General features: G+C 38.2%; 2 protein-coding genes across 6 annotated transcripts; both read right to left on the bottom strand.

Moving 5' to 3' along the window:
* Positions 1-2,683: 2,683 nt before the first annotated feature.
* Positions 2,684-23,323, bottom strand: LOC139538976 (homeobox protein Hox-D3a-like). Of its 5 annotated transcripts, none has more exons than XM_071341597.1 (4): positions 23,017-23,323; positions 7,261-7,323; positions 4,658-5,210; positions 2,684-4,475 (listed from the first exon to the last, which is right to left on the bottom strand). In XM_071341597.1, exons 3-4 carry the CDS (start codon positions 5,106-5,108, stop codon positions 3,736-3,738), a joined length of 1,191 nt encoding a protein of 396 aa, XP_071197698.1. In that variant the 5' UTR covers positions 5,109-5,210; positions 7,261-7,323; positions 23,017-23,323; the 3' UTR covers positions 2,684-3,735. The 5 variants fall into 5 exon arrangements, with proteins under 5 accessions (XP_071197698.1, XP_071197697.1, XP_071197701.1 ...); XM_071341596.1 differs by lacking the exon at positions 23,017-23,323 and adding an exon at positions 19,372-19,501; XM_071341600.1 differs by lacking the exon at positions 23,017-23,323 and adding an exon at positions 11,447-11,869.
* On the bottom strand, positions 12,406-16,824 carry LOC139538977 (homeobox protein Hox-D4a-like). The gene is made up of 2 exons (XM_071341601.1): positions 15,299-16,824; positions 12,406-14,880 (listed from the first exon to the last, which is right to left on the bottom strand). Exons 1-2 carry the CDS (start codon positions 15,705-15,707, stop codon positions 14,579-14,581), a joined length of 711 nt encoding a protein of 236 aa, XP_071197702.1. The 5' UTR covers positions 15,708-16,824; the 3' UTR covers positions 12,406-14,578.
* Positions 23,324-25,195: the final 1,872 nt, after the last annotated feature.

Raw genomic sequence — 25,195 nt, 5'->3', positions numbered from 1 at the left:
TGGTGTAGAGGAGTCAGGCGCAGGACAGCAGATATGAGTAATCAACCTATTTTACTCAAGTATTCACAAATACAACAGAATAATTAGAGCCCACAAAAACGGACCGTATACAAAACAAACAATCACTCACAAACAAACATGGGGGAACAGAGGGTTAAATAATGAACAAGTAATTGGGGGATTGAAACCAGGTTTGTAAGACATAGACAAAACAAATGGAAAATGAAAAGTGGATTGGCTATGGCTAGAAAGCCGGTGACGTCGACCGCCGAACGCCGCCCGAACAAGGACAGGGACAGACTACGGCGTAAGTCGTGACACAATCAGGTATACAGGCAGTATCAGGCATACAGGCAGGCAGTATCAGGCATACAGGCAGGCAGTATCAGGCATACAGGCAGGCAGTATCAGGCAGGCAGTATCAGGCATACAGGCAGGCAGTATCAGGCATACAGGCAGGCAGTATCAGGCATACAGGCAGGCAGTATCAGGCATACAGGCAGGCAGTATCAGGCATACAGGCAGGCAGTATCAGGCATACAGGCAGGCAGTATGAGGCATACACGCAGGCAGTAAAAGTTAGATAATATCTTTAAAAAATCTAACAAGTTAGACTAATCAGTTTATCTAGTATTTCTGGCTCAAAACAAACTATTTAACACATTATCAGATGCTCACAATTAATTTATATTGTTTGAATACATGCTGAATTCCACAGACACAAATTTTCTGAACTAGTGACCACAAAGCATACAAGACTGCCCTGTAAATGCCAATACAGGACTGAAATGATGGGGGTCCACATACTTTTGGTCATGTAGTGTATATAGGTGATACCGGGCAACTCAGATAGCCACTATTCTGACAGCCTAGGACTCTAAGGCCTCCTGGATAGTGTACCGTTTCTGTCATCCGATAATAGAGAAAAGTGCATCCCTGGGTGTCAAAACTGTTGTTGACCAAATAAATTGCAACGTGGGCAAACCATCCCAGGCCATAAACCTGTTAACGTGAAGGCACTTGGTCAATCAAGATTCACCTTTTGTTTGTGTCCATGTCACATTCAAAACGAACGTATTGCTGAAAGAATCAGGTGTCCTATCCTTTATGCAAGGAACAAACATACATGTCAGTTTAATAATTAATTTCCTCTTGAATTTGCTTCCTTTGGATTGGATGGGTTGCTTCAGGGTTTTAACCAATATAATAGCTCCAGCGTTGGTTGCGAGTTGTACACACAGTCCATTATATCAAGGTATCAACGTAATCATTATCTGGAGGGAGAAAATGTATAGATGAAAGATGAAAGGCCAACCCCCGAGGGTTAAAATGGCCGCCATCCACTGTGCGTCGAACAAGATGGTATTGCAGGGGGGGGGGGCAGCCTTCAGTGCCTCTGATGTACACTATGAAATCAAGGCAAATAAAGGCTTAGATTCTATTTTATAATTTTAGAAACAGGCCAATTATTAGTAATCGTGTGCTATAAACAGCTTCCGCAAATGACTTTGGTTTGATTTCATTCAGACGTTTGAATCAGGCTTTTATCTCTTTTCATAGCTGATGAACTGAATGCATCGAACACATTGTCAGACACACTTACTTTCTCTCGACGCCTGTAATGGTACCTTCCTTCGGTGGCTCAGATCCATTGCCTCAGCCTACACTCTTGTCTCTCTCTCTCTCTCATGTGTGGATATTCTTTAAGCCAAGGCTCAGTGTGCTCTTTGGACATCTACCAAAGTGTGGCCTCTCAGTTTGAAATGTGTTTCTAGAATTTGGAATGCAAATGCTTTGTTCACAAGGAGGGGAAATCAGTGCGGAGTCTAAAAGCAACGAGTTTTTGATTAATGAGCTTTGAAATGTCTCTCAGGAGGAAGAAAGGATACGCGGCACTCTGCTAGATGTGGCTATAGCTAAACACTACCTCTGTCTGCGTCAACCTTTTGTCACTCACTAATGTTGAAAATAATATTGTAGAATATTAGGCCTATATGTATTTGTGCAATTTGCCCAAAATAAAGTATATATTTTTTTTTAACTTAAAGGAACATTACCAGTTATAATAGGTTAACATATTTTGTTAAATGCAAATCCTTAGTTACGTTGAATGTGGGATCTGCTTCACAATAGAATGTGGTAATAAATTAAATATAGCCCACATTTTGCTAACAGAAAATAATTTGAAAAATCTATTAATTGACCTCCCTGACAAAAATGTAGTTTAGCATACATTGTGACGAAAATGCTCTGCCTGCGCAATTTGGCTTCAGTTCTAATAGTCATGGAACATTTGAATTTCTTCAGCACCAAGAAGAGACTTCCTAGGTCTCTGGTTTCGACCTCCCTGACAAAAATGTATTTCTCTTTCGATTCAATCTCTACCTCATATGTATGCTTTGAAAAAATACATTATTTTCTATATGTGTCTTTGATCTGCTTGCCTTTAGGCAATGTTTGTACTGTGCATGCTCTCAACTGGACGTGCGTGAATAGAGGCATGCCATTTCTTTGTTTAGGCTGTAAGCCTTCTTTCTATTTGACATTACTTCAAAATGGCGACGAGGCAATTTCATACTTAGTCCCAACCTGCTGCTAAGGCATAATCATTTTCTCACTGTTTTCACATTTTTCTACGTGTGTTAAATGTATGGAAAATAACGGTGCTTTTTAACCCACTGTGTAAATTTAAGCACTTTATTTACAAAATGTTAAACACATTAAAATATAACATTTTCATATCATTAGCGTTTCATAAATGTATGCATGGACAGTCCAACTGATGAAATGACAATGACGTGATATGAAAATTGGCAATGACAACAAATGGCATACTGGTGTGATTCATTTCTGTAATATTCGGAATTTCGATAGGCTACATGTAGCCTAACTTTGTTTTTCATAGAAACACGTGAAAAATTCCCCAATATTCCCAGATTTACACGTAGGAGTTCCTTCTACAACAACCTAAGACCACCAGCCGTTGAAGCAATATTTTAAAACAAGCATTCACCAAAAACCCGTGTACCTATTGAAGGGCCATGATGTCAAAGTCTGTCCAACGATGTTGGATAAATTCTAGATGTCCATATAAATAGTCATACTTGTAAATTATAAATAATGTGTGATACAAAAACCTTAAATAATACATACAGAAAATTAGATAAATGCAATACAATCTTGGAAAAATAAATAAGACGCTTCAAATATAGCAAACAGACACCTTAGAGTTTATTTTTTATAAAAAACCATCCCTATAAAGATGGGTAACTACTGTCAGATCTACAGGACTTACCTTCAAGTAATGTTAATGACGTTTTCAGTCCCCATACTGCGCTTTGCACTTCAGAAAACGAACAACAGACAAACGGTCTCTCCTGCGCATCCTCAACAGACAAACGGTCTCTCCTGCGCATCCTCAACAGACAAACGGTCTCTCCTGCGCATCCTCAACAGACAAACGGTCTCTCCTGCGCATCCTCAATAGACAAACGGTCTCTCCTGCGCATCCTCAACAGACAAACGGTCTCTCCTGCGCATCCTCAACAGTCAAGAAAAATGGACCAGAGCTATTCGTAGAAAGGAATTATTACACAATAGCATTAATAGTAATATCAATAATAACACTGGGTAATACATGGCTCACTTTTAGTGTAATCATATAAATGACTTGAGACTACGGAGATAATAAAAGAGCCTAACAGAATTTGGGCACACAGACAAAATCCTCACATTTTACAAATGCGTTAGTTTAGGCGCTTCCTGAATCCTTCCCTGAGACGCGTGGTGAGAGCTGAGGTCTGTATATGTGGGATGGGGGTCACAGGGTCCATGGTGGTGGTTGCCTGGAATCTGAGCGGCACAGCTGTAGTCCACGCTGGCGGATGAGGGATGGGGGAGATGGCCGAGGTTGAACATGGGACCCGAGGCTGGCATGGAATCAACGAAATTTCCCCCAACGTACACCGGACTGCCTTGCAAATTAGCGTTGGCAAAGCCACCATTGCCTTGCATGCTGTGGTGCTCGTATTCAGAGCCCGGATACCTTTTCTGTTGCGGTATACAGCCACCTAATGGTGCCGTGTAAGCTGCCAAGCCGTACATGTTTTGCTGTGGTTTGGAGAATGAAGGGGGCGACGGCGCGTCATAGCTGATACAGTTTATATTGACAGAATATCCGATGTGATTTGGGCCACTTAATGGAGGGCTTCTGTCCGGGGAGTGTCCGATGGGAGAGTGCATTATCCCCTTAGCCTTCTGATCCTTTTTGTATTTCATCCTTCTGTTTTGAAACCAGATCTTTATTTGGCGCTCAGTGAGATTCAATAAATTAGCCATCTCCACTCTTCGGGGACGACACAGGTACCGGTTGAAATGGAACTCCTTCTCAAGTTCTACAAGTTGTGCACTGGTGTAAGCAGTTCGGACCCGTTTGGAGGCTGGACCAGGAGGGCTTTTTTCATCGCAGGACTCACCTAAAAATACATTGTAAACACCATAAGTCTCTTTGTGTATTATGAATGATTTACCATAGGCCTCCTCAGCTGCCTAAAATGACCAATGCGTACAGTAGAATAATCGCCCTTTTACGCACGCAAACGCACCACCATGTCCAGACGAATCATGCTTTAAACACACACACACACACATACTGTACCTTCTGCGGTTGCGCAATTGTTGTTGTTGCTTTTCGGTTTGGCGTTCGATCGCGTCTCCTTCATCCATGGGAATATTTGTTTGTTAGTGACTGGGGTGGCAGTATTAGAATCATTGTTTGAGGGAGATTTCTTCTTCTGAGATGAAGTGTTGCTGGAGTTAGGCGAAGAGGCAGACAGTGGAGGTGCATGTGGCTGTTCACCAATACTCGGCTGTTGGCTGTTTCCTTGGCTGTTACTGGATCTCGTGTTGTTGCCATTCATGGTATTGTCTTTATGAGTTGGTGGCCGTACAGTTGGGGTTTGTATTGGACAAACTGGACCCTGATAATCACTCTCAAGGTTAGAAGTGGAGTAGGGCTGGTGACTGGGGCCATAACTATACGACTCGGATTTGGGGTAAGAGTAGCTTCCAAAGACTCCAGAATTATCGTAGAAAGTAGCTTTCTGCATTGTGACGATTCAAAACAAGAAGGCCAATGCAGCCCTATCCAATGGTATGGGTGTTCTTCTATCACGTGATTGGAGTTTCCCACCGCCTCAGTATTCTTTGACCTAGGAAGAGAACCGTTGTTATGCTCATTGTGCAGGCAATATGAATTGAACGTGTAGTAAATCAATACACAATCATGATTGAGTATACACTATATTCTGAGTTGAAAAATAACATTTCATCAATAACCTATTGATCATGTTCTTAATATTCCTGAAGTCTGGTATTTTTCAGCATTTGTTTCAATATAACTCCGTGGAATATTACAAACAAATACACGTGCTCTTTTATGAAAATAAATACTACGAAAATGCAGTTTTGTAGTATGTATTTCTTCACTGTCCAAACTTTACTTTCCTAAACTATCAAATCATCAATAGGCCCTCTCAACCTCTCACTTTCAATCCATTTGGCATGTTTGGCACAAACTAGTTAAAGTTTAACTTGTGCCAAAAGATCAAAAGATTTTCTTGAATTACTTGAGAAAAGGAGCTGAATCAGCATGGTGACTCACACAATATCCCTTTCTGTTCCTAATCACAATACCCCACAAACCACCGCCAGCTCGTATTGTTTAACAGACAAACATGTTCCAGAACTGCTCTCGATGTGTAATTCATCATTTATCTCAAAATTACATTTATAAATCTCGTTCAAATGTTTTGTTTATTTGTTGTTAACTTAAGTCCAAAATGTCACACTTTTATGAGTTTTCTGTTTTTAATGACACTTTAAAGGTAACTTTATTCAAATAGCAATTATTAAATCATTAAATTATTTTAGAAAATATTATCACGATGTATGTGTCCTAAAATAAGTGCCATCATTTCTCCCTGTTTTCTCACCAACATATCCGGGTGGTCGGAATGGGTGACTTCCCTAAATGCTAATGATGTGCGTGTAGCCTATGACAAACGCTTTTAAATTCAGGCATCCTGACGTACTCTGTAATCAGTAAGCCTGTATTTATTGTATAGTTAGCAATCATCTACCAGAGCCTAAACTAGGATGCCCACATATTGTATTCTATCCAATATTTTCTTGCTACTTTTGAAAACAATTTCGCATTGTATGCTTGAAATAAGTAACACACTGGAGACGAATTAATACAGTAAGCAGACCGAATGTCCGCGCCGTGCATATCAATGCACCTGTCATGGTGGACCGAAGCAAAAGGTATAAGTGCAAATGTAATGGTCGTAAACGCCTTAGAGAGGACTGAAAAGGAAAACACTCACCAAGACTTGCCACCCACAGCAGTGTAAAACTCAAAGCGTGGGAGGAAGGCAAGCTAAAGAATTCCATACTGCAGCAATAATAGAGAGGCCGTTTGTATAAATCGAGCCCCTACAATCATTCTACATTGCTGAAACTACGCACTCGCAAACGCACGTTTTAAACCGCAGAAAAGGGAATCATTTTGTTTATAAAGTGGACCATCACCGTTGACGCAAAGGTGAACATATTCCTGTTTGAAATTCGCATTGAGGAGGTGATGGGATGACCGGTATAATTCTGTTTTGATTTTAAATGTTAATTCTGAATGATATGCCCACTGGGCACGCAGTGGTCAATTCAACGTCTATTTCACATTGGTTCAACGTAATTTAATTGACATGTTGTGGAAATACGTTGATTCATCCTATGTGTGCCCAGTGGGTAGCCTAGCAATCTTTCCTAACCAACTATATAGTAGTGTAGGTGGATATGTTTCCTAATGAGGCTTATATGTTCTGCTTAAACAAAGCGATGATATTGTGTGGCATCTGATCTTTCTCTGCCTTCTGGCATGTCAACATGATGAACCTTCTTCAATGGATAAAGGATTAAGAGCATGTCTTAAACTCTGGTTGGCTAGGCGTTAGGCCTACAATTACAAGGGAAACTGAAAATGCGAATTGAGTTGAAAGCTTGCCATTCACAATCTAAATAACCGGTTCGTCTTTACTTTATCTTTTTTTTTTTTTTAAAGGACCTATTGAAAACTATTTTTTTGAGAAGTAAAAAAAAAAAAGGTGATATATAGGCCTATATGGACGGACATTATTGTTTGGTGCGTTCATTTGAAACCCGTAATATGTCATGGGAGTTCATTAAATAAATGCTGCTCACCGTATTTTATGCAGATCAGTGTTGTGTTTTTCTTCACGTGCTCATCATTCCATCCACCATGACCTGGAAGAGAAAACAGTCCATAGATCCTTACTGCTTTAGTCCCACAATTCCCTCATTTCATATGAAGAAAACAAATGGGTTTACTGTAGGGTAATCATTTCATATCACAAATGACTCCATTTATATAGATGTTCTGTTGAAATTATATTGTACTGATTTGCTTTTGTTTACAGTGAGATTTCTTGATGAAAACATAATCTGATATAGCACCATAATTCACTTCTACGAACACGTATCTATTCTAATCGTTATAACAGGATACACGATTAAAAAAAATAAAAAAAAAATAATGGTACAATACACACGTATTCGAATTCGAACACGTTATTATTTTAATTTGAATGCATTTAAACAGAGCATTTAGTGCAGTGGTGGAGAGACAACAACTCTTAAACTGAATGTTCTATAGAAAGATGAGCTGGCCAAAATATTTAGCAGTCATAAGCCCTTTCGGCTGACCTTTGGCTCGTTCAGCAGTAACTCATAGATTAATGAACAACGAGCAGAAGGGGTTGAAGAAAGTCACAATGAAATCCTAAAACCACAGAACTTTTCACCGGTGTTTTAAAGCTGAAACACAGTCTGACGACGGGACACATGGTCACATTTGTAGGAGATAAACGTCAGAATAAGAAACTAATCTGTAGGCTAGCCTACTTGATGTAAATTTGAACTCTGCTTTACTTATCTAGCCTAATAGAACATGCTTCGAGGTTCTTTCCTCTCGGCTAATAAGAGCTCATTTTCTCATTTGATTTATAGCCCAGCGTTTCTTAAAAATATTTACAGCTCCGAAACATTGCTGAAGTCGATATGTTTCGAGTGGATTTGAAAGTGTATTGTTAGGATATATTGTTACTACTCTGGCCAGACACGATCCTCTTTTGAGACAACAGTGTTTCTCGCCAACGCATTGCTACGGTAAGTTTGGTATGTACAATGGGCTGCTACAAGAATCCTCGTTGAAAATTGCACTTACATCTGCTGTCATTTCCATCCCTATAGTTTTGTGTCCATTGTGCGCTTTTGATATGAAGTTGACTTAAATGTTGATGTTATTTCTTTAGAAATGGAAGGAACAAATTATATAACTTTTTGCGCATCGCTGGGCTGGGACACATGGGAGGATATAATTCGTTAATTGTTCCTACTTAAACATTTTTTTTTATAAAGTTAAGGCCTACAGCTTTTAGGAGCTTGTTAATTTGGCTATTGTTTAAGACGAATTTTGGGATAAATCCTCCGAATTATTGAATGTGTTCGTCTTGTTATGCATTTGATTCTTATCGCTAGATTGGCAGCTTCTTAAGGCTTCCATGGAGAGAAATAAATCGTCACGAGACGCACATCCTAAACTAGGCTTAATTTACAAATATTTACTTGGAATACATTTTTATTTTAATTCAGTAGAGTCAGAAAATAATATAGTTAAAATCATTCATATATTACTTGAAAATATATTACAGTCAATAACATGAAAGGGAACAATAGCCTGTTTAGACCTATTCCTAATTCATATTTCATTCGCATAGACCTATAATACATAAATATTTTTAGAGTTATCCAATAACTTCACAAAGGAATCAAGTAGCCTAAGCAAAAATGAGTACAGAACATCAATTAACATCGTTTTAAATAGCCTTTATTTTATCTAAATCAAAATGGGCTTATATATTTTTGGTCTTATTTAAAATGAAAATGATTGAATCCATTATTATTTCGTATTTATCTTGTACATTTGCAGGTTAACAAACCACACAAATCATGTCTAACATCACTGTGATGATAAGACAAATTAATGTGATTTACGATCTAACAATCTAGAAGTCAGAATGAAAAGTTCCTCCGCTTCTTTTTCCTTTTCGTTTGGTTAGTTTTCATGTAACTGCCAAATCAGCTGAAAACCGGATCTCAAAATACATCCATCCAAACTAGCCTTCGAAAGTGGTTTCTCAAAATTGTGAACCTGTCTTAAAATCGTATCTCAGGACCATAAGACCAAAGGCTATCCCGCGTAGTTGCCGACAAGATCCCCTCTGAATGGAATAAATCATATTTATTATTTCGTGTTGTGTAAAGCCATGGTTAAAAGGTTGCATTTTGTCATGCAATTGCTTACCTGTGAATCAGTGTATCACACGCTCGTGCTTCTTAGTCTCAATTCCTTTCCCTGCAGTCTCTAGAATGTATCCTTCACTCTTTGTCTGTAGATAATATTGTCCTAAACCTGATCTTGCGGTTTTTCAGACATTTCCATATACCAATGCAGACAGTATTCCCGAAAGAATGGAAAGACTCACATTCAACTACCAATAAAAAAAACGTATCCTTATTCCACCCCAAAAGAAATCTCGGCCAATCAATCTCCTATTGAAAAAATACAGGTTTTTCAGACACAGTCACAGATTTGAAGCTAACATTGGGATTTTTTGTTGTTGTTGTTGTTTTTGTGTGTTTCAGAAACCTTTATAATGACAAATAAAGGTACTGTCTTAAAATACAAGCATATTTGTTCACGTGATCGAGCTACCAGATTGTTCTGACTGGGGGTGCTTCTTCAACCAAGCCTTTGCTCCCAAACCCATTTTGAAATGGGAACGCGTTTACATTTCCTTATCTGACCTGTGTCCATGTTGAAAATACTTCCTTTGCGATTTCATTTCATTTTTGTCGATCATTTTTCTTCTTCTTCTTTCCTTTGCAAGAAATATTATTGTGATTATTTAGTCATCTTTAAGATATAATATTAAGCTATACATTTTGATTAAATGTATTTGTTAACCTGATTACAAAAGCCTCTAACCCTAATACATGTCGCTTTGAGAATCCTATTCAAATGTGGTTGTGAACAGAATTTCCTATACACATTGCACATTTGGATTTGTCCATAGATTCATGATTGGTATACTTGAAACTATAACCATATTGTTTTCACAATTTAAAAAATAAATCAACGTTAATTGTATATCTACAATGTGATACTAGGTTAAGTAAGATGTGCATTTTTTTTATAATGTTATGAAATCCATGAACCAATATTGATGTATGAGAAAAGGCGTCTGGAATTGTATTGAAATAAACCAATTTGGAAACCCTTTTGTCTGCTGTGTGTCTGCTCCGCTATCCTGGTGTTCAATAGTATTTTCTTTTTCAGACACTGTTTTCGATGTAAATAGAAAAACATCTTTAAATAACAATTTGTAAGCTCAAAAATCTATTGGAAGACGGAGATTTAAAAGCTATAAAAGACAGCGGGGAAGCTGGCCGAGAGGTAACTTGTACTGAGGAAAGGATAGAGGACTACTGGCGTCTCAGCATATGTTCATGGGTAATAAAAGGGAAAGATTTACAGTGTGGCCCGGGCCTCCAACAGCCTCGCACCATTTCAGGAATTACCGAGAATGATTTACAACGAGGCAGATAACTGTCCACCTGCTCAAACACAACTTCTACTACTCTCAGAGATACATTTCGAATTATCTCCCATCAACAATAAAAAAGAATGTTAGCAATGTGGCGTCATCTCAGCTGAATCTAAAGACAGATATTCTTGCAACAATGTTTCCGATTTGTGTTATTGCCTACATATAACATGCGTTATTTGTAGCTGGAGTGTTATCCAGAGAATATAGTAAGATGTTGTATTAACACTTGTACCACTTTGAAATGTTTTTCAACTTAGCACTCTGTTTACATTTTTGTAACAGGCAATGGTGTAAACCTAATGCCTGAATTGCTCTCTTTGGGAGTATTATAAATCACAGAGGCCCTAACATACAGCCCTCAAGAACCAAATAGAACATCCCAACGGTGCTGCTTTCATTATGCACCGCACATTCGTGAATACAACCATTTCACACAGAAGGCGACTGAAAATATTTAAAATGTTGTTTCTGCCTGCTATGAAACATAACAACGATGCTAGTTGTCAAACATCGCCACTTTATAATATTGACCTGGTTCTCTTGGTATATTTCTTCCCAAAAAGCAAAGCGTTGAAGAATGCAGCTCAGCCTGTCCAAGGCACACGCATCAACGGGCGCTATTTATCAACTATCTGACAGATATGGTCATTTACCATCTTACCAAAAAAATATATAAAAAAATAAGCTAAAATATTTACCTACCAAGCTTCCATTGATTCAGATGCTGTGTTAAAGTGCTGGCTATAGATGCGTTGAGTATCGGAGCGCTTGGATATTATTTTCTTGGGATCTTTTCAGTTTTCAAGTCTGATAGAGTCCTCGCGATTAATGACGACGCCGTGTTTCTAGGAGACGTGCTGCATGAATTATTTAGACAATCACGTGGTCAGAAATAGAGCGAGGAGCGGTATATTTCTCCGAATTATATCTTCGAATGCAGACGGCACAGTTTAATACATTTTAAGGGGCTGTCTCGCTTGGCGAAGACAGTTTCTGCGACCAGCTGGAAATCAAATATGGCCGTTTGAAAGCCATTGTGATCGCAGCAATGGTGTATTCCATATTCCATGTAGTCATTGAAAATGGCACTGCCTATGGCTCTCATTTATTGCTTTCAGACATGTAGGTCAATGCCCACTGCACATGGGAGGGCAGCTACTGACGTACGCTTGCTTTCTCAAACTGTATTACACAATAGGCATTTTATCATTATTCCCATGGTCATTTCAGTGAAATATGGAAAGACAATTTACATGTTTACAAGCCTCATAGGTCCACTGTGGAAAATAAACATGTGAATGTGATATTCAGCAATCCATTATGGTAGTCTTAAAAATGCACACGTATAACAACATGGTTTGCATGTAGAACTGTTGTTTATGATTGGTGCATTTGGTGCAGTTTTCTTTCTTTTGCTATGACATGACATGCGCACATTGCTTGTACACTGACATCTATGTAGTGGCAAACGGAAGATGAATAGGTATCAGTATAATGGCCTGATGAGAGTGACACGAAGCTTATAAAGGAGCGGGCGCAAATGTGAAGACACATGCACTCACACAAACACAGGCACACACACAAAGAAACAAACACACACACACACAGAGAGAAACACACACACACAGAAACACACACAGAGAGAAGCAGACAACCATTCAAGTTATACAGGTTTTAATCCAAGCATGGTCACAAATATAATCACACTGAGCCTACGATTTTGCTAACAGTTCGTTGACTGGTTTAGATAGGACCACATTCAAATTCCCGAAATCTATGGCACTGCCTCACATTGGTGTGGCTAAGGGGACATTTTATGATTCTTGCTATAAAACTGAACTTAGTCACATTGTCATCCAACAATGCCATATTTTTTTTTTTCTCAAACAAGCACAATAAGGGTCAAAATAAATATCTCAATGGGTGAGGTGTCAACCTTTGTGTAAATCAAGCATTGATGGCAATGAGAGACATTTTATAAAGCATGAATACTTGATACATGAAATATATTGACAAATGTGAGTGCTCTGTGCCACCACAATGCATATCATGGAACAATCTCTATTTTCCCATTAAAAAGTTTTGCATGTATATACAGACAAAAAAAACGGATACACAAAAAAGGTCAGGCAGGATTGCATATTAACATGGCGTGACATACAACCAGTACCATTTCAGTTACATCTGGCAGAATAAATATAGGCTTTAAAACGTGGCATGTTTAACCAGGTTATATAAGCGTTCCATATTCTAACACTAAAGTACAAAATGTATCTAATGAAAAACTCCATGCGAAAAGCGCCAGCGAGAGAAGAAGACTATAGGTCCAACGGGTTAAGGGTTCAGAGGTCACTCCTCGCGGCTGAAATGTGTCTATAGGCTATAGAAACACTGTCCTCTGGTTGAACCTGCCACTGGAGCGTTTGTCGAACTTCAGTCGAAATACCTTTTCAACTTGTCATCGTGAAGACAACTTCAGAGGGAAGACAACTTCATAGGGAAGACAACTTCAGAGGGAAGACAACTTCGGAGGGAAGACATCTTCGCAATGCAAGCCGTCTTCGCTTTTTTGTCACGAGGACAATGATAGGAATAATAAGAATATCTGTCTCGAGACATGACATGAACGCCTGTGTGGTTAGGTCTGGTTTAAATCAATGCCAGAGTTACATTTTTTATACTGCATTTCAACACTGCATAAGAACATGTGACATCATTGCTAATAATCCACAACAGTTTTAAACAGATTTCATACAATAAAACGTTCGTTGCTCAAAATATGTTTAGAACTGTTGTGGGTTTTTAGAAAATGTACAAATATTTAATTAAATAAATAATCATAATGAAATTTAAACACTCTATATTACAAATTGTTGTTGAATAAGAATATGGAAAACATAGGTTATTACACGTATTTATATCCCTCAACGTGCTTAACATTGAATATATACTATTAATAATGTTCTGTTCGATTTTGATCAAAATAGAAAATAGTGAAGCATCTAAATAAAATATACATTCGATGCAAAGAACAAGACAAAGTCATGATAGAGTTTCAGATGCCATGTGTGAGACCCGCTTTAAATGTACACTGTTTACAAAGATGTCCAGAGAAGATTTATAACCGAATAAGGGCCCTGGGAAGAGGCTGCACACTGGAATGTCCTGTTTCACAATAGAATTTAACGCCATTTTAAAAGCTTTATTGTATAAAAGTTCAAAAAACGTTAACAAAAAAATCCAACCAGTTAGCGCCCATAAATACGAGTTCAATCGTTTCTTTAAGCTAGCCTATATTAAAGTAACAAATATTGTCACTTGTCTGAAAAGAATGTATAGATCAACTCTTGCAGCAATTACCTTTTTTTAAATAGTTTTTAGCAATCATATGAATCAAATATTATTTGTTTTAATAGTTCGATTTCTTCACAAGACAATTTCTAATTAAAGTGTGTACAAAAGCTTCACATCATTTTACGTATTTAATGTTTTAATAAATATATAAATGGTCATGCCTTACTCTGACTTTTGTGGTGCACGTGAGAAGAGTATAAGTCAGAAAACATCTCAAATTGAGTTCGATCTGCAATAGCTCTTCCAAGCATGAGCATGTAGTGATGAAACGCGTCTCAGTTCAGTTACAATGTTGGAAATGGACTCAATTCAATGAGCCAACACATCGAGGGTCCTTCTGACCGTAACTGCCATTTTATAACTATTGTACGTTAAATCACAATGACCAAAATGTCATGTTTTGAGACCATGCAAAGTCAATTGGATAATATAGTATGTTATATTACAGTTCATTGAACGGTCAAAGTTTTCCCATCTTAGAAAATTGTGACATCAGTCTGGTTATCCTTCTGGATACTTGGTAAATGTTGGCCGGAAGCAGATGCAGCTCTTCCCTTTGTGTTCGGTAGTTTGTGGTCTTTTTTCCATTTCATTCTTCTGTTTTGAAACCAGATTTTGATCTGACGCTCGGAGAGAACGAGTGTATGGGCAATCTCTATGCGACGGCGCCTGGTCAGATACCTGTTAAAATGAAATTCTTTTTCCAGTTCCAAAACCTGCTGTCTTGTATAAGCTGTCCGAGCCCGTTTGGGTTCAGGTCCTGTGTAATCCGGGTTTACTGTGAGAAAAAAAACACCAATGTGAGCCAATTAAGTCCTAGTTAAATCAAAAGAAAAAGCCCTTCACGGGATGCTCCAAACTTCTAGCTAAAAACAAAACAATGAACACTCGATCCAGAAATGAAATTGAACGAAACTATGACCAAACTTTGATCCAATTAGGTCTAATTTCAACCTCTTCATTCAAATATTGTCACAATAAAATGTACCATAGTCATAGGCCAGTGAACGTAAGGAGCTCTGAGACCGTCAGATAGTCAGCGGCCTATTTCCTGAGCAATAAACATTTATGGCTGGTGTAACTGACAGACCCTTCAAAGCAGACCATAAAAATTTCACGCAATGATTTTAGAGTGGCTAAAATCCTGGACCTCAACTTGTCCCAAAGCGACGTTGAGAGGGAAAAGTGAATCTTACCCGTAGTTACGTGGACTTTCTTCATCCAGGGGTAAACTACTGCAGACTGCTTGGCTTGTATCCCGTTTTGAGTCTTTGTGTTTTGTTGCTGTCCACAAGTCCGGGGTCCAGTCACTTGGACCGGGGTACACGGTTCGGTCCGTGCGGTAAAAGTGCTAGGGTGGCTGTCTCGCCCCTGCACATGACCCCGTGGCTGCACTGTGGGACCATGCACAGTGGTACAACTGAAGGGCTGCTCGGGGTACTTTGACCGTGGATAGATTCTTGGATGCTGCAAATCTGGGTCCTGCGATGGACCGTAGTAGTCTCTCCCCTGCTCATGTAAATAGCTATTTTGCGAATATTCCTCACAAGGGGGAAATTGTGGGTCCACATACTTAGAGTTCAGCATATACGAACTCATGGCCATTAATTTATGAAGGTAGAAAATACAAATTTTTCTCGAGTTGTCTTTTTTCCACCACCATAAAGCCCTCCTATTTGCTGTCAACTGAATAAAGTTAGAGAACCATGTGACCAGATAGGGCCAATGGAGGTAAAGCTATTTCATTAACGGGTAGGGCCTACATATACACACCAATAGCAGCGCTTTCCACTAACTTCAAAAACATCTAAATTATGTTGAATAAAACCAAATATTTAACCAATTTCAATGAAGGATTGACAATGTAAGCCCTATGTTGAAAAAATGAGATGTTATATGTAACATTTTAAATAGTTAATGTCAATATCTAAATATCAATCATGATCATCTAACAGACAATGGGAAATAATCTGAATGGAATAAATACAACGTCTGTGTATATACGGACATTTAGATGGTTTTGTGCAAGACTATGGTTAACATGCTTCAACTTCTACAATACTAAATCAAACTAAAGCCAGTGAGTCTGACAGATAAACAAACAAAAGATACAAAACGTCTCCCTGGCTCAAAAAGAGGGTACTAAAGCCTGGGGACAATTGATGGGGGACTGTCTTTGTCAAGAAGGGGTCATCCAGAAGTTACAAGAATCTCATCATTTCATCTACCCTATCCCTTTCATAACTACTGAAAGAGCCTCGTGGCAACCAACCAATGCCAAACAATCAATAATTAAATGATTGAAATGTAAATGTTTAAAGAATTACCTTGAAGCCATGTTCAAATTTGTTTAGATTTCATTCTGGTATGATAGCTTTTTTTATATGGCGTGTTATGTTCACTATCAAAATGAGAAGGACTGTTTGGCTTTAATGATAGGTGTACAGACCAAAAAGCGACACCTGCAAAGGTTTCTTATATTATCAAATCAAATCAACAAATGAAATGACACGTGAGACTGTAAGTGCATATTACTAAAAAATTTACTCGCACACAATGTTATTAATCTCACTCAATGGTCTTACAATATAATATATAATTTTAAATCACCCTAAAATGACACAATGCAGCAATCAAACGAGGAGCATTCCATCATCCAGATTTGTAAATTGTTATGAAGAATGATACAAAACATCTGTAAAAGTAGATAAATAATTCGACGTTTTTGCATCGACCATATACTCCCCTAGAATCGAATCTGTGACTGTTGTTTTATCACACAAATTCGGTTCTACAGGGTATATATAGACGACGGAATAGAGGGGTCCCATCATTTATCTCAATTCAACAAAAGTCCAGCCATAAGATTCTCAAAAAGACCAAAAAAAAGTATATTCCTACGCCATACACTTACTATTGACAATTGTACACAATGAAAGTGTATGAACATTCTAAATAAGTTAGGCATATTTCTATCAAATCATAGCCCCTGACCAATCAGATATTGGTATAGGCTAGTGCATCACGAAGGTGAACAATTCAGTTCCATTTCATTCTGAATCAAGTTCACAGCCACCAAAAGTATGTATTACTTTTAATACACGCTATGTATTGGTTAGAGGTATAGGCGAACAACATAGGTAATTCACAACTGATAGCCTACCGATACTCGCCAGCCTGTGCTCGATACACTTTCCGAAGTTTGAATATCGAGTGGACCCATAAGGCAAAAGGCTAAAGGCCACGAGGTCAAACTAAATCATTTACAAACATATCAAAAAGTGTAATTATTTGTTCTTTGCCGACCGCTCAAAGAGTACAACAGTTCACGAATCCGAAATGACCCATCATTTGACCGCCTTGGTTACCTCATGGTCTAAGTTCTTGGGAATAGGCCACTGTGGAAATGTCCTACAATGACATACATTTTTGAATGATATATAAATGATTTAAGTCAAATGAAAACATTCGTTTAAGAAAAAATGATTTGCCAAGTGCCTTCTAAATTGGACTGAGTACTCACATAGTCCTTAAATAGACAGAGGCCGAAGACGCGTTCCTATACTCTCCTAATTATAGGCCGAGGTTTTGTTACTGGATCATTTCTCTAGTCTAATTTCTGTACTATAATTTTGGTACTTTAAGAATAACGGCTATAGGTCAAAGGCTATAGGCCTGACGTTTTATAACAGACTGGCCACTTTTAGACGGTTCGAGTTTGAATCAAATATGAATCACACACACTGGTAATTATTGCACCACATTTTAATATTTGTTAGACAGCTTGACCTTCAGCTAACCCTGAGACTTGTTCAGACGGGTCAAAGCCGAGATAGGCTAGGCTACTGAGGAACAAAACTGTGACAAAGTCAGTACTTGTCTTTATCCTTCGTTTGAACCAAGAATGAACCCACTTGCTGTGTTTTCTGTATTATACAGCTGTTAATAGGCAATAGTTCTGATTTCAAGTAGCTATGTCATTAAAGCCAGATTGTGTGCCAAATCGTCATTGACAGCATGTATCATTTATGGGTTTAAGAAACATGAAACATCTGTATTACTTCTGAAATCAAATTTGTGGGATATTTATTATAAATAAAAAGACAATCATGCTACCCTCGTAAACATGCAATCTCGTAAACATGCAATCCTAGACTAGTGAAATTATTTCAGCAGTGCAATTCTCAATGTAATAGAAATACAACCTCAATACGATATAGCCTGTCCGTTGTAGACCTATAAATCGTTGTCAGTACATTTAACTGCGAAATACACTAACGGTCACAGTGGTAGAGGATGCCGAAACAATGGACAAAGTTTCCTTTACACTGGTTAAAAAAAAACAAAAAAAAACATAAAAGGCCAAGGCCTACTGTGGAGGCCTTTATAACACAATTCTGATTCGTGCATGTTGTCATTGCCCAATGTTGCGTCATGAAAATGTGTTTGTATATTGGATAACAAACTAAATCATCTACCTCCCATCCAATGTCATCACTTCACTTCCTACATAACATCACAATGTAGGCCCATACAAACACCCTGATATGGGTCAAATTAAGATATTACAAGGAACTATGATTCGATAATATTCTGTACTAGGGGGCGCGATAGAGCATGGCAATTAAAACAAAAAAAATATTGTTGGGGTATTAAGATTAAAAAGGCCTGATGTGTATTTAACTTAATTAATATATTGTTATAACAAGGCATATGTTCCAAAAACGTCATTTAACGAAATGATAATAGCTGTAAATGCCATTGAGTCTGTGACATCAACAGGTTGATATGTTCCCTCCCGAGTCTAAACTCGCCAGCCAACAGCTCCTAGACTTCAGATCCCCACAAGCCTATTCGCCATTGTCATTCAAATAAGTGTGCGCATTGCAGGCAAATAAAAATTTAACAGGTTTTAATAATCCATCACGCAATATTAGCCCAGGCTATATGAAGCAAAAACGAATATACCTAGGCATATAGGCTACAATATTAGGCTATCAGCCATTTTCCAAAACGCATTGTTTCTCTAACGACTGATTTGAACGACTATTGGTCATATACGCAATAAATAAACAGCTAAGTATTGACATATTCAAACACATCCTGTTTCCCGTACATCCTGGCCAATGTAAAATACACATCCACTACTGTGGTTAAAGTTCTGTATTCCGAAGCAGGCAAACAAAACTACAGGCGACAGACATGTATACCTGATGACATCAGCATGCGCACTAGATATAGTAGCCTATCAAATGATAAAACAGCTTACCGCAAAGTCCACCGCAATGCATCGAATAGGAAAACATATCCATGTTCAGACAAAAACAGAGGTTTAATACTTGCTTCCACCAATTCCAAGGTCTATTCCAAGCCATCGGCACGGCTTTACTAATACACAATGAGAAATATACTTTGGCTTGTCAACTCCCAGGCCATAAAACAAAGTTTAATGGCATCACGTGCTCCCCCACAGCCATTCATGACACAGCACTGGTTCCATAAATAACCGTCAACAGTTGTACTTATTCAACAACGACGATTACTCTGATGCCATATAAAATATGCAACAGAAAATGTAAACCCACCCCCCAAAAAACGTGTTATTTCTAGTTCACCATGATATGAAATGCCGTGTGTTTCTTTTCATACATATATATATTTATTTTTAAGTCATTATAAAACATGATAAAAGTCTGACAAACTAATTCGTTATAGGTCTACATCTACCGATATTTTTTTGCTCTTCTTGGCTTTTTGCCCATAAACACCTTTCTAAAAAAAAAGAAAAACGGATGATGACCCTCTGTGATCCCTGACGTAGTCTACACACATCTGTGGGTGTTTCCCTCGAAGTTGAATTCATGTCAAGTTTAATAAAAGACGCCCTGCCCTGTAGGTTTCGGGTGAATCAGAAGCACACGTGATAACTTCCCACTGGGCACGAACTGGTTGAATCAACCTGTCCACGTGATTTCAATGAAATTAGTTGAACCAACGTGGAATATACAGCTCAAATTCTGCTCCCGTATTAAGTTGTCTCTCTCTAGGTACTTATATCGCCAAAATATAACGATAGAGAGATGTATCAACAATGCTTCAATGAAACGTCATAGCCATCAAATGCATCACATGCATTGATGTAGGCCAGAATCGTGAATCCTCCCACTGGACACAGACGTCAGTTCAACGTCTAGTTTTGATTTACATTTGGTTGGGTTGTCAACTAAAGTGAATCCACGTCAAATCAACCAAAAATGTCACCCTGTCATTGGGATGTAGGTAAATAAGTTGGGTGAAAAAAAAACTCCGAAATTCCCTAGGTGGATGACTCTTTGCAAATCCAAATCAGTTTTCCATGTTGATTCGACGTCATCACATTACATTTGTTGTTGTTGAAATGACGTGGAAACAACGTTTTGCCTAGTGGGCTTACGTCTCTTTATAAAATATACACACTCTAAAAAAAAAAAAAGAGTTTGGTTATACTCCACCTACGTATTGATACTTCAATTCAGAAAACACTTATTGTCAATGTCGAAAGCATAATACGGATCAGTTGGTCATATTGCGTAAGAACCGATCATATATTCCAATTCAGTGACGTGTAAGGTAAACGATTATGGCGAAAGAACCAAGGGGCTGCTGGGCAACAGCGCCTCTTGCTGGAACATACTAACCATTTCCCTTTTTCAACGTGTTCAGTTTTTAACCCAATTCCTAAAACGCATAGCCAATTTGTTTGCCGATTGGATTTTAGCATTCATTTGCATGTCATGATATTGTGTATATGTATAAATGGTAGGCTCAGTTCAATCTACATAGAATCCGTAGATGATCTAGGTTTATTATTAATTATTTCCTCATACAACAGATATATGGATTAAAATGTCCCCATGATTTTAAATAATTGTATACCATAGGCTAAACTACCCGGACACTTAAAAATATAATTCGTATGACACAATAAGCGCTACAATTGAAAAAAAATCAAAACACTACAATACAAACACACACCAAACATAATAATTAAGTAAACCGTTTCCTTTGTCTGTTTATTTCTATATGAATGATCTATACGTTGATATACAGTGCAATATTCTATTTAACTTATGGGCGATATGGTAAGAACGAACGAATGATGAAATAACAGCTCTATATCCATATGTTGGGACGTGAGTTGATTTCCAATCCAGAGCATAGTCTCGAAGTTAATCGAGTCATTTAAATGCTCAGGGTTTTCTCATCCTCATTCGCAGGCCCCACTTTTATAGGCTTCCCTCGTTCCAGGCTTTCTCTCTTTTGCCGCATTGCAGTAAGGCTGTAAATACTTTCGCAGCTGCCTGTCAGGCAACAGTGAAATACTGTCTTTGTTCCGTTGCCCTCATCTCAGGCAGCTGAAAAAAGCTATGAAAACTGCTTCTCTGATGGGAAAGTACAACCTTTGTGTTTCAGAAAGGTTCACATTAGACTATATGTTGCATTTTCCCACACTCCCAATTCCCAATGACAAATTCACATTTTCTCAACATCTATAGCGGAAAAGACTACATGTAAATTGTTATCCTCTTTAGTTCACCCATATAAGACACTATGTGGGTATATTAGGCTACTAATATTAACCTATGTGAAGATAAATAACTTTTATTAAATGCAATGATATATTCACACGTCCACAACGTCCCTAATAGAAAGTCACATTAAACCCAAGACAATATCAGTGAAAAATCCGTCATGCAGATATCTGTTACCTCGCACAACAGTGAAGACATCGAATTCATGCCCCCAAAAGAGGACTAATGAATAGACTTCCCTTAGGAAGTCTAACATCCTCAAATCATCTGACAGCCAGCTCCTCAAAACTCAGCTAGGCTGCTTGTTACTTCAGAGACATTATGCAATCATATATATATATATATATATATATATATATTTATTTATATATATCAAACAATGATAATAATGATGATCACAAACATAGACATACATAACAGGCAGAGAAACACAGATAGACACAGAGAGAGACAGAGAGAGACACAGAGAGAGACAGAGACACAGAGAGAGACACAGAGAGACACAGAGACAGAGACACAGAGAGAGACACAGAGAGAGACACAGAGAGAGACACAGAGAGAGACAGAGAGAGACAGAGAGAGACACAGAGAGAGACACAGAGAGAGACACAGAGAGAGACAGAGAGAGAGACACAAAGACACAGTGAGAGACACAGAGAGACACAGAGAGACACAGAGAGAGAGACACACAGAGAGAGAGACACAGAGAGACAAAGATAGACACAGAGAGACACAGAGAGAGAGACAGAGACACAGAGAGACACAGAGAGACAAAGAGAGACAGACTCAGACACACTGCCAGACACTGTTCATACCCACAAACATGGAAAGAACCCAACCCTGCACTTCAAAGAGAGTACACAAAAATGGACACTGAAGTCAAGATAAATATGTGTCCTTATACATTAATAATTTTGGTCGAACTACAATGAACACATAACATCATTCTCACAGCAAATGACAATTCGGAGTATTGGTAAAATACCATTCACAGTATGATGCGTTCAGATTTTCATGTAATGTGAACGTAATCGTTGAGGTGTTGCCCCATAGTGCATACATATCAGCAGTGTTGCTCATGTTAAACATGTATGCTTTGGCTATAGTCTATACATGTAATCTCGACTGCGGTTCTGATTAGACTACTGCCCTGGTGCAACGAGACAGGAAGTAGATACAGTCAAATAAACAAACATTGTATTATAATGTATGTTCATTTTGTTTGTTTATTTCACTTTTGTATATTATCTACTTCACTTGCTTTGGTAATGTTAACATGTGTTTCCCATGCCAATAAAGCCCCTTGAATTGAATTGAATTGTATAATAACATTAAATGCTTACCTAATGCAGTTGGGTAATCCATGTATTTTCTTGTGGTGACTCTGTATAAATAATACATGATGTTACAGTGAAACTATACAGATTATGAACAGCAGAGGCTCTTCTGTCGATGTGGAGTTCGGGTATGCACAGAGAAGAGAAAGCTAGCCCTGATAAGTCACAAGTAAATAAGAAATAAAGTTATCGAGGACTTGGTATGTGTCTTTCGTGCAATATTAAAAGGCTAATGTTGAGAGAGTGTAGGCTGAGCGGTTTGGTTGGGACGCTACAGTAGCAGAATGCAGAGAAAACATCGCTTGGGAAAATCAGAGAAAGGTCCATGAAGACGTTTGTCTCTTGCACATGACCAGTGGCATCCAATGACAGGCGATAGAGGCACATAAAAAAGTATATTACCAAGTTGTAAATTCTCCTCTCACAAAAAAAAAGGAATTTCGACTGCAGCAATCCCCCCTGTTTTTGCGCATAATGGCGGGGGCTCTTCCCCCATTTCTTCTCAAAAAGACGTTGACTGAACATCTCCTTTGGAAAGAGAAAGAACAGTGCCCCTGCATCTGTAATACTGTTAGATTTTAACCGTAGACAAACCAAATTTGCTAGTTTTTGAATCAGAAGATACATACTTATATTGTTTCCTATCATAATAATGTTGCCTTTTGCCATGTTGAATAGCCTAACAAACAGTTATTCTAAACGTGCTGAGTAAATGTCGAGCCTGAACATACCATACAGCTAATAATGAATTAAATGGGGTGTTGTAGAACATCAGGAAACGGAAACGAATAGGCCAAAATATTTGTATTGTTTTTCAAAAACAAAGAAGATCAAAAATAATCATGAAAACATGTATTGCAAAAAAATAGCGGCACTATGCAATATTTTATCCAGAAATCAGAGACAATCCATGACAAGAAACATTTAGATGTCTTGCGTCGGTCAAAATATTATTATATATATTTTTTTTACCATATAGATATCTGAAACGAAACATGTTCAAAAGTTGCGAAGATGGTTGGGTTAATACCCATTCGAAAATGTCAATAATGAATTATTGACATGACTTACATTCAAATTCGATCAGGCCTAACACCGTTTTGAAAATGCAACAAATAACTACACATAATCAGCCCCAAAATAGAGAAATAGTTATGTATTGAAAATAAAATATTACTTGCTGTAATATTGGAATTGTTCGTAGCATTATTTATACATGTTTTGTTGTTGTATTGTTTGTACATTGTTGTGTTTAATTAAAATGTGTGTGACTGTCCTTGTCTATCACTGTTTCAGTGTTTTGTACATGTTGTGTGTTTTTTGTGGACCCCCGGAAGTAGCGCTAACGCCTCTGCAAAAGCTAATGGTGATCCTAATACACAAACAACTGAGACAATTGTCATGTTGTGAGTAGGCTGCTCTGTCCGTTGTTCTAGTCCACACCGTTTGGACACATAGCCTACAGAAAATGCAAAGTAAACTTATTATTAAAGCAAAGCACACAACTCTGTAGTCCATGAAATCCAGGACTATGATTTATCAGACTAGTGTGCATCATGTCATAAGATCAAAAAATATATATATATCATTTATGTATTTTGGAGTATTAATCAACGCTCAATATTTTCTTGGGAAAACTAGGCTACGAAGAAATATGAAACTACATTACAGGAGTCTAATAGCCACATTGTAGCAGTCTCTCGTTCATGATAGTTACACGTGCTTTGGGTCTGTAAAGACAGAGGACAGTGTCCACAAATAGGCGTTAGAATATTTTATCGTGTATGTTTTAGCGTGATTCGGCTGGGGATTGTATTCTGGTGCATTCTATTGTAGAGTTTCAGTTACTGTGCCTGGACCATATGGACGTGGACACATCGAACACTCTCTCCCTGGTCTATGACGTGGACACATCGAACATTCTCTCCCTGGTCATATGGCGTGAACATTCTCTCCCTGGTCATATGACGTGGACACATCGAACATTCTCTCCCTGGTCATATGACGTGGACACATCGAACGTTCTCTCCCTGGTCATATGGCGTGGACATTCTCTCCCTGGTCATATGGCGTGGACATTCTCTCCCTGGTCATATGGCGTGGACATTCTCTCCCTGGTCATATGGCGTGGACATTCTCTCCCTGGTCATATGGCGTGGACATTCTCTCCCTGGTCAAATGGGGT

Source organism: Salvelinus alpinus, chromosome 14 (assembly GCF_045679555.1).
Source record: "Salvelinus alpinus chromosome 14, SLU_Salpinus.1, whole genome shotgun sequence".
Classification (NCBI taxonomy): domain Eukaryota; kingdom Metazoa; phylum Chordata; class Actinopteri; order Salmoniformes; family Salmonidae; genus Salvelinus; species Salvelinus alpinus.
This window is presented reverse-complemented; position numbering and strand designations above follow the sequence as displayed.